This window comes from Spinacia oleracea, chromosome 1 (assembly GCF_020520425.1).
Source record: "Spinacia oleracea cultivar Varoflay chromosome 1, BTI_SOV_V1, whole genome shotgun sequence".
Taxonomy (NCBI): Eukaryota; Viridiplantae; Streptophyta; class Magnoliopsida; order Caryophyllales; family Amaranthaceae; genus Spinacia; species Spinacia oleracea.
In genome coordinates, this window is record NC_079487.1 from 59,990,475 (window position 1) to 59,999,551 (window position 9,077).

General features: G+C 36.1%; 1 protein-coding gene across 1 annotated transcript; it reads left to right on the forward strand.

Moving 5' to 3' along the window:
* Positions 1-270: 270 nt before the first annotated feature.
* Positions 271-8,865, forward strand: LOC110778992 (V-type proton ATPase subunit d2). Its single transcript, XM_021983526.2, has 10 exons — positions 271-712; positions 2,991-3,111; positions 6,049-6,156; positions 6,236-6,338; positions 6,932-7,012; positions 7,177-7,262; positions 7,437-7,496; positions 7,575-7,623; positions 8,301-8,435; positions 8,560-8,865. Exons 1-10 carry the CDS (start codon positions 532-534, stop codon positions 8,689-8,691), a joined length of 1,056 nt encoding a protein of 351 aa, XP_021839218.1. The 5' UTR covers positions 271-531; the 3' UTR covers positions 8,692-8,865.
* The last annotated feature ends 212 nt before the right edge of the window (positions 8,866-9,077 follow it).

Sequence of the window (9,077 nt, forward strand, 5' to 3'; positions counted from 1 at the left end):
GGAGAGAAATAAATGAAAAAATAGTACTCCCTCCGCCTCTTTTTGTTAACGACTAATTAATGTGCATTGAGATTTTTCTGTTTTTTTATTTAAACAAGGCAAATTACGTTTATTTATAATGTTTTCACTTTTATCAAAATATTGATATTGGAAAAATGAAAAAGATTTAATAAAAATTACAAATGGGGGCGGAAAATTAACCATTAGATCAAGACATTATTAGTGTGTGTTTAATAAATACTACGTATGCTCTAACATATTGTGCACATACACTCAGTGCTTTAACAGACCAATTGGCCAAGACCACCCGGCCAAGACCGATAATCATCGTCAATTCATCATTATCACAATTCATCTGATTTCATCACCAATTAATCTCTTCTGTTGATCTCCAACGTTTTGCGCACCTGTCACTCCCGTCTTCAAACTCTTCCAATCACCCATCTCTTGGGTGTTTCTCTCTCCTCTGTTCTTCGTCAATTTCTCTCTCCTCCCGATCTGCCCTAACAAAACCCACAAATTTCCTTCAAGATGTACGGATTCGAAGGTATGACCTTCAACATCCATGGAGGTTACTTGGAAGCCATTGTTAGAGGTTACAGATCTGGATTGCTCACTGCTGCTGATTACAACAATTTGTGCCAGTGTGAGACTCTCGATGACATCAAGATGCATCTCTCTGCTACTGATTATGGTCCTTACCTTCAGAATGGTAAGTTTTCAACTCTTGATTATAAATTTCATGCTTAATTTTCGTGAATTAGGTTGAATTTTGTCTTGTTTCTCAATTCAAATGCATTTCCATTTGTTGATTTTGATTCGTCTGATCGGAACTTGTGTAATTTCCTGGAAATTCTTCAATTTTGGAATTACATGATATGCTTGACTTTAGCGTGCTGATGTTCAATTGTTTTCAATCAATTCGAGAAGATGTGTTAGAACTTAGGATAATGATGGCATACTTGTACAAAAAAATATAGTTTTTGGGAGTTTTTGTTGCTGAAGATAGAATGTAATAGGGAGCATTAACGGGATCACTAAGAAAATCTTCGAATAACTGAGAAGCGATTAAAATTTATTTCAGCATAGGCTTCTGTAAGTTCAAGCGTTGAATCATAACTAGACATTGCAGATCATGGTAAAGATGAAACCTTTGACTACCCCCAACAAGATGAAGAAAACAGATCATAGGTGCCACATAGCACGGGCTGAGTGGTTGGTGATACGATAGCCCATTACAAATGGTGTAGTATGGATCTTGGAGAAGAAATTGTGAATTATGTGTATAGTTTAAGATGCGTTCGTGTTGTTAAGGCAGAGTAACTTTTACGTGGCTACGTGGCTAAGGTGTGGAAGGATATAGTAAGCTATGTTGCACGGGTACTTTCTATGAAGTGAAGAATCGGTACCGGGTGCTTCGTGGGTAACACACGATACGGGGAACTCCATGGATACGTCCCCGCTACATCTTCAAAAAAAGGGTATGGTCAACGGATTTGGGTATGGTCAAAACTTGACTTGGGTACGTTTTTAGCAAAAATATAAGTAGCCATTATTACTTTCTATCATCAACCAAGGGTGTTTGACAACCAATGTTGTTCAGGCTTACTCCGGCACGGGGTCTCCATCACCGATGAGTAAATTATGTCCTCTCCATTTCTCACTCCTTTTCTCTCTCCTTAATTCTTTTCCAATTTCTCCGGTGAGTTTGATTTTTACTATTTCTAATTTAATACGTGATAGATCTTTATGCTTTTGTCAATGTAGCAAGCCATGGGGTTGCAATGAGCGTGGCTAAACCACATAAAGTTTCTGACTTTTCTTTCAAAATCCAATTACTTTGTATAACTAATATTTTCAGGGTTTGGGGTTATTGGGACATTAATTAAGTTGTTTTTCTTTTAGTCTGTTCTAGGTAGGGCTAAATGTATGATTTTTAATACGAAGAATAATTTTTAAAATTTTTTTTGTTGCCGTATCCTTTCCGTACCCGTTTCTTGAAATTTTGATTTTGCCGTACCCGTCCCCGTACCCGTCCCCGTTTTTGTCCCGTTTCCGTGCAACCTGATTAGTAAGTACTTCGTACATGCCATGCAAGATTGCAAGAGTGCAGGATACATATACCTTTTTCGCTACGTCTCTCAGATTTAGCTACAATGAAAATGTATTTTGTAGAACATCAAATGTGTTGTTTGTGAACTAAAATTTAGATAGAGAAACATGGGCCGGGATGGTATATCTATTCCCTCAAAAAAGAAAAAGAAAAAAAAAGGACAACAAAAGTAGATCAGTCACAAAGGCACCATCTTCTGGTGGATCTTATTTTAATCAAGTTTCGGCTAGGATGCCTGGAAGCTGGAAGTAGGAAATGCATTAACTTAGTCACAGTTAAATGGTTACAGGGATGATTTTCTCCCAATTAATCAAATGTACGGCATTGAGATGCCAATGTGTAGATATTTAGTCTTTTTTCACACCCGGTGAAGTTTCCAATTTTTGCCTTTGATTGTGTTGTTCTAGTTCAAAAACTGGTAAGCTTGCACTCTCTATTATGACTTTGCAGTCTCACTAGGTTTGGAGTAATCGCTTATATATTTCAGCTTACTGCCATGAAGTCCATATCCTTTTTTGTGGGTGCATTTAAGTGTGAGGTTGGACTGCAGTCACACTGCATGTATCTGTTGTAATAGTAAAGACAAGCCCCCCCTCCTCTGCCTCTTGCTTCAGTATTTCAGTAGTAGGAGTTCCTTTAATATGTGGAAATGTTTTGTGTTGCTTTAAAATTTGTGCTTTGTTGTTGAGGACTTCTAATGTTGTTATAAAATTTAACCTGAGTGTGAGTGTGAGTGTGAGTGTGTTTAGTGCTTCATCCTCTGCTCTTACTGTACCTCTGTCAGGTCTTGTTATAGTACGCTGTAGAACCTTTTGCGTTTTGGAGATGGATATTATTGTTTACTTATATGATTTATATTGGTTCTTTTTGGCTGTAGAACCTTCTCCTTTGCATACAACTACGCTTGTGGAGAAATGCACCCTGAAGCTGGTTGATGAATACAAGCATATGTTGTGCCAGGCTACAGAACCATTGTCAACCTTCTTAGAGTACATCACGTAAGTGGAGTTGTGAGATTCTGTTAATACTTTCTATGCCATGCCGTAGATTGTATTCTGTTTGGCATCTGTTCTATATAGGCATTAGATGAGAAGTTAAAACGTCTCTGTTTATTGAACTTAAATTTCCACGACATGTTTTGTGAAATATGGTGACATACAGTTTACAAAGTATGCTATTTTAACCAGAATGTTCCTAAGAGTTATCAAGATGCTCGTAAAGAAACACAGCCTTTCCCCCCCTCCCCAAGGGGAAGGGAGTGGAGGGCAGGTGTGTTGTAGAACCCTTTAGCCAACAAACCATTTTGTTTGTGTTAGTTAATCACATTGCTTTTTTATTATCATTTCTAGGAATTGTACAACAACAACAACAAAGCCTTAGTCCCAAAATGATTTGGGGTCGGCTAACATGAATCGTCGTAGGAGATCGTCATTGTCACCAATCAAACCAGAAAGGAGCAGGAAGTAAAAAAGAAAAAACAACGAAGAGAAAGTGGAATTAATGAAAGTAAGATAAGAGAAAAATGTATACATATATATTATAGAAGAAATATTGTAAGAGATAATAAAAAGTAAGTAAAGTTTAAAATAAAATGAATAAGTTAAAAGTACATTTCAAAATAGCATGTAAAATTAAAAAAATTTAAAAGAATTTTAAAAATAAATTAATTAATAAAAATAAAAATAAAAAAATAGAAAGAAACAGAAACATGAAAGCTGTATAAGTCAAATGAAGTCATCAATGTATATTCTCTCCCTTCACTCTGTCCTATCCAACGCCATATTTTCCTCAATCCCAAAAAACCTCATATCGTGCTCAATCACCTTCCTTCAAGTTTTCTTAGGTCTTCTCCTACCCCTTGCAATTCTATCACTTTGCCACCCTTCTATCCTCCTAACTGGGGCATCACTTGATCTTCTGCTTACATGTCCAAACCATCTTAAACGATTTTCCATCATCTTAAACTCAATCGGTGCAACCTCTACTTTCTTCCTAATAATCTCATTCCTCAAGCGATCCTTTCTTGTATGCCCACACATGCAACGTAACATGCGCATCTCCGCCACCTTCATCTTTTGCACGTGACAATGTTTCGCTGCCCAACATTCCGTGCCGTATAACAAAGCCGGTCGAATTGCCGTGCGGTAAAATTTTCCCTTCAATCTTTGGGGCATGCCTGAATCACATAGGAACCCCGTGGCACCTTTCCACTTCAACCAACCTGTTTTGATTCTATGGGCCACATCGCCATCCAATTCTCCAGGAATTGTCTTTTACATAATTTATATGTGTATTCCCGAGAAGGTTATGAGGTCCAAATGAATGTTTCTCTCATGGTATACGGTATTCATGAATATGCTGCTACTTCAAGACTTAGGTAGGAAGTATAAGTATCTTAAACTTCAGCTGCATATACATCTGGATTTTGTGATTTTCTTCTTTTGTTAAATTTACATGGAAAGAAAAATATAGAAAATAGAAGAATAAATGCTTTGTATGTAGAATATCTATTTGGGTATGCCAAGTAAGTGCTCTATCTAGTTTTATTGCCTTTGCTTTATGTAATTGTTCAATCAAATCCTTTTTATTGTCAGTTTCAAAGTAAATATGAGAAGCAAATCTTTTTTCCCTCCATAGTGTCCCGAATTATTCAGCACAAAGATGTTCCAAGGATATGTAATACCATCAATGATAATGACGAGTGTATATTCAGCATTTCACATCATTTGTATGAAAGGGACCATGCGATGGGGGAGAAAAGAGGAGGGGAAAAGATGGGAAGAACGTGATGGGAAGAGAGAGGTGGGGAGGAGAGAGAAAGGGAGAGAGAAAAAGCAGTTCAAATGAGAGAGAAAAGGAGAGGTGCATATGAGAGAAAAATCAGAGAGAATGAATGATATATTTTATGTACCATTATAAAGGTATTTGGTACCAATTGAACTTTGTTGGTATACCAATTGATTTTTGTTGGTACTTGGTATTACCATTTACGTTATTAGTACCATTTGACCATTCGGTGGTACTACTAGACTGTACATTTTTGTACCAATTGAACACTCATTGGCATTGCAATTTACATATTTAGTAGCCATTATAATCAATTGGACGTTCTTTGGTACTACCATCTACATATTATTTAGTACTCTAAAATACCAATTGGACACTCGTTGGTACTCACAATTTCTCTCGCTTTCCTGGACCACATTTTTCTCTCTCTACTGCACTGATTTTCTCTCTACTACCACTTTTTTTTCCTGATTTTTTTTCCTCAATCCTCCTCTTTTCTAGTGTACCCATGTGGGTTTATTGTCTTCTTTGTACTTTTCTTTAAAATATTTTAAATTGTTTATTGTTTCTTGAGGGAATATATTGTTATTATTGTCTTCAGTGACAAAAGGGATTATTGCTAGAGACTTTCTCACATAGGAACTGCAAAGTATCAGTAGTTGTAAGTGAAATGTTTCACTTAGACGGTTTGTTCTGGGCCTCTGGCGTAGATATAGCTCCCTTTGGTCATTACTGTTGTTGATAGGTTCTACGGCCACTCTATTCTTATCTTATTTAAGAATATCTTTAAGTTTCTACATCATAGAGACATTCTGCTGTTGCACTAGTATTTTACATTAAGGCAAAGTTGATGTGTAGCGATTTCCTGATTGTCAACGTATGAATACAAGTGCAGTGCTTGAAGGGATTCACAGTTCATATTGGAGCAATTGTGGGATTTGTTGTGTGATTTTTCTTTAAAATCTTTGTTACATACAAACTTGTTCACATGGTGAAGATAAATTATGTGAAGCTCTGAAGATAATTTTTGTTATATCTTGAAAAAGAAAATATAAAGAACTCGCTTTAAAATTCAAACAACTGTTTGCTACTTAGCTATCTCTGAGACATACTCTTTGTAAATTTCTTGTACTCTTTGCCTGTTCCAGGTACGGTCACATGATTGATAACGTTGTTTTGATTGTTACTGGAACCTTGCATGAGAGGGATGTTCAAGAGCTGTTGGAGAAATGTCATCCCTTGGGCATGTTTGACAGGTAATGACTCACTTGCTAAGTTGCCTTTCTTTGTGTATTGCTTTCCTTGAAAACAATACTTATTTTCCTTTTTTGTCAGCATTGCTACTCTTGCAGTTGCTCAGAATATGAGGGATCTGTATAGATTGGTGCTGGTTGATACTCCCTTGGCTCCATACTTTTCCGAGTGTATTACATCCGAGGTACTAAACTTCACAGTTTTGATGTATCTGTTCAGATCAGATTTTGTACTTTTGAAATCTTATTTTTGCAAATTAATATGATATTATTGTTAGATAAGTTTGTTTTAGTTAGTTTCACCTTTGAGATTATTTGTTTTTTACCACCTGTAAAATGGAAAAATAGATGAAACCGTTATTTGGGGTCCACTAATTCAATTTCCCTCCAATTTTTTACACTCCTGCCATTTTTTTAACTCCTTCACCCTCCTCTCTTTATTGCCATTGAATTTTGTCAATTAATGGGTGGAAAAATTACGTGAATTTATGGAAGAGAATAAAGCAGTGGAAGAGAAGGGAGTTAAATACATGAAATCGTGGAAGAAGAGAAATATCAGAAATATTACCGTTATTGTGGCCCCCCACATAACGGTTTCATCTATTTTCCCATTTTCAGGTGGTAAAAAACAAGTTTAATTTTATTTTTGTTGGTAAAATACAAGTTTTAGTTTTTTAGGTGGTAAAAAACACTTATCCTTTTTTTTTATGTTTTTATTGTTGATTGGCCAAAATCTTTTTCGTGTGACCATTATAACTTCTTGTGTTTTTTCTGGTAGGACTTGGATGATATGAACATTGAGATTATGAGGAACACTCTATACAAAGCTTATCTTGAGGATTTCTATCGTTTTTGTCAGGTAAAAATGGGACGTCTCCTCAGAGATAACCCTTTCCCCTGCCTTAGATTAAGCACTCAATTACTCAATCACTCAGACACTACTTATCTCAGTTCCATCTTCTCTATCTTATATTTGTCCTCTCTTATATTTTGTCCTCGATTGGTTTGAAATTAATAATACAGAAAATTGGTGGTGCTACTGGGGAAATTATGTCTGATCTTCTTTCCTTTGAGGCTGATAGAAGAGCTGTCAATATTACAATTAACAGGTAAGCAATCTGGCTTATTTTTGTTAAAACTAGAAATGAAGCATAATCTGATAAATATATCATGTTTATGAGTTTTATTTCACAAGAACAACCTTCTCTAAGGGGGCAGTTGCACAGACCTTGGCCTTGCTAGGCTCCGCTTTGTTGACTATATTTACATATTGACTTGTGCAGCATTGGGACTGAACTTACGAGGGAAGATCGTAAGAAGCTGTACTCAAGTTTTGGTCTCTTGTAAGTGTCTTCAAGATTTGCCCATCCTCGTGAAATGTTTTTATCGTTTTTTTTTACTGAAATATTTGTGCATTATAGGTTTCCTTATGGACATGAAGAGCTTGCTATTTGTGAGGATGTAGATCAGGTATGACAGTGTTTTGCTCGTATTCTCGTATAATAGAATTGATAAGCTCACACTTAAGCTGTCGTATCTTTGAATCTTGTGATGAGGAAATAATTTGTCTTAGGGTCATATAATTGTTGGCCACAGTGACCTAAAAAGCCTAATGCTAGGTTTGCTGATTGATGACGGCATTCCTTGAAGAAAATGTCTTTTATCTTTCTTAGGGATGTGTTTGAGATGCATACAAGAGGTATGATCCTTAGATTAAAGCCTAAAGCTATGGGGTTAAGAAAGACTTGCTGCTAAATCAAAACAATGCACGCTCACATGGGACATATACTCTAGAAAGAACTAGTAAAATAAAGGAGCTGGAATGAGAAAAGGCTATAGAAGGTAATTGTAACACTATATCAAAACAATGCGCACTCGCAAGGGCACGCACAGACAACCTACATCCTGGGTACAGACTCCAAAAATTGACAAGCATCAAAGCTATAAACACAAGATTATCAACAAATTGATATTTGATTTTCATTCTTCAACAAATCTTATCTAGGGTTATGCACTCATGTTATCTTAAATGCGAAAAAGCAGTATTTGGGTTGCATTTATGACCTTAGATTTATAGATTTATAGCTTCTAAAATCAGTTATCTTTCCCTGTGTGCCTGGTGCTGACTATGCCTCCTCCAATCACAGGTCCGTGGTGTGATGGAAAAATATCCACCTTATCAGGCAATATTCTCCAAGATGTCTTATGGAGAAAGCCAGATGCTGGACAAGGCGTTCTATGAAGAGGAAGTCAAGAGACTCTGCTTATCATTTGAACAACAGGTCCCTTTCTATTCTATAATATTTGCTTTTTTTCGTTTCTTTGGAGTATCTTATTTTCTCCGATATTTTTTTCACCTTCAATTTTATTTACTAGAATTATTTGTCTTGATTGTACGAACTGCAGTTCCATTATGCTGTTTTCTTTGCTTACATGAGGTTGAGGGAACAAGAGATTAGGAATCTCATGTGGATATCAGAATGCGTAGCACAAAACCAGAAGTCCAGAGTGCATGACAGTGTTGTCTTCATTTTCTAGTTACACTCTGACCGATTATGAAGAAACCTTACGGATTTTTCTGGAAATACATGAATAAATCTCGTGTTGCTTATGCTTTGTACATCTCATTTCTTTCGTGTCACTTGTAGAATTCAGTTGCAAACATTATTTATATTGCACAAGGTGGAATAAAGCTTCTTATCTTTGTATCAAGCATTATTTTGTTCAGAAGGTGTCTTCTACTCATCTTATGGGAGCTAAACTTGAGCTCGACATCCCCGTTTTGTTGTAGGGGAAAAGAACCTCTTAATTGAATCCTTTATATGTGAATGTTATAATGTTAACTATATTTTTCTTTTTGGAAAAAAGGTCTACCTTTTACGATTAGTTGTATCAATCACAATCCTTGAGAACTAGTTACGAAT

Bases quoted from the DNA above. Each gene is read 5' to 3' on its own strand.
- LOC110778992 (XM_021983526.2), top strand. From the start codon at position 532: ATGTACGGATTCGAAGGTATGACCTTCAACATCCATGGAGGTTACTTG. The intron at 7,263-7,436 runs GTAAGCAATCTG...TGACTTGTGCAG, and splicing joins GTCAATATTACAATTAACAG to CATTGGGACTGAACTTACGA. The intron at 7,497-7,574 runs GTAAGTGTCTTC...TGTGCATTATAG, and splicing joins TACTCAAGTTTTGGTCTCTT to GTTTCCTTATGGACATGAAG.